The sequence below is a fragment of the Cystoisospora suis genome (genome assembly GCF_002600585.1).
Source record: "Cystoisospora suis strain Wien I chromosome Unknown contig_1711, whole genome shotgun sequence".
Lineage (NCBI taxonomy): Eukaryota > Apicomplexa > Conoidasida > Eucoccidiorida > Sarcocystidae > Cystoisospora > Cystoisospora suis.
In genome coordinates this window covers 1332-1778 of record NW_027154511.1, presented here as the reverse complement: position 1 = coordinate 1778, position 447 = coordinate 1332, and the positions used below count along the sequence as shown (strand labels likewise).

The following is a 447-nucleotide window of genomic DNA, read 5'->3' as shown; positions in this document are numbered from 1 at the left end:
GCCTTCAGCCCCACCTGACCGCGATCCCCCAATGTAGCCGTGAATGTTTTTGACCTAAGTGGTGAGGTACCGATTCTCGTTTTTCCAGGAGTGATGAAGTCATTCCAAATGTGGTTTGTCACCAGGTTTTAGATTTGAATGCAGGCATTTGTGCCATTTGTGGTTTAGTGGGATTTCTTTAGGGTTGATGTGTTTTTTTTTCCCCAAACGCGCCCTCGCCAGTTGGGCTCGCAGATGTGACCGTGTTGTCCTTCAACGAGACAGGGCTGGCATTTATCAGCATGCTACATAAACGGAAGCCGCGCTAGTGACTGGGCCACTGCACGGCTTGCCAACGCGGTGTGATACGGCACAGTGAGGGTCACGCGTTGTCCGCGTTTTGTGGACTACAGGTAGATTAGACTGCGGAAGCCACGGATGCCGTTTGTGGCCGGTTGCGGTCTTTCC

General features: G+C 52.3%; 1 protein-coding gene across 1 annotated transcript in view; it reads left to right on the top strand.

The window, feature by feature from the left end:
- The window catches only part of CSUI_003785 (uncharacterized protein), a 1322-nt gene extending 1078 nt beyond the window's left edge, over positions 1-244 (top strand). Inside the window, exon 2 of the mRNA XM_068063980.1 lies at positions 1-244. This exon is cut by the window's left edge and continues 577 nt beyond it. Within this exon, the coding sequence (XP_067924044.1) occupies positions 1-18 (18 nt within the window). The 3' untranslated portion in view covers positions 19-244.
- Positions 245-447: the final 203 nt, after the last annotated feature.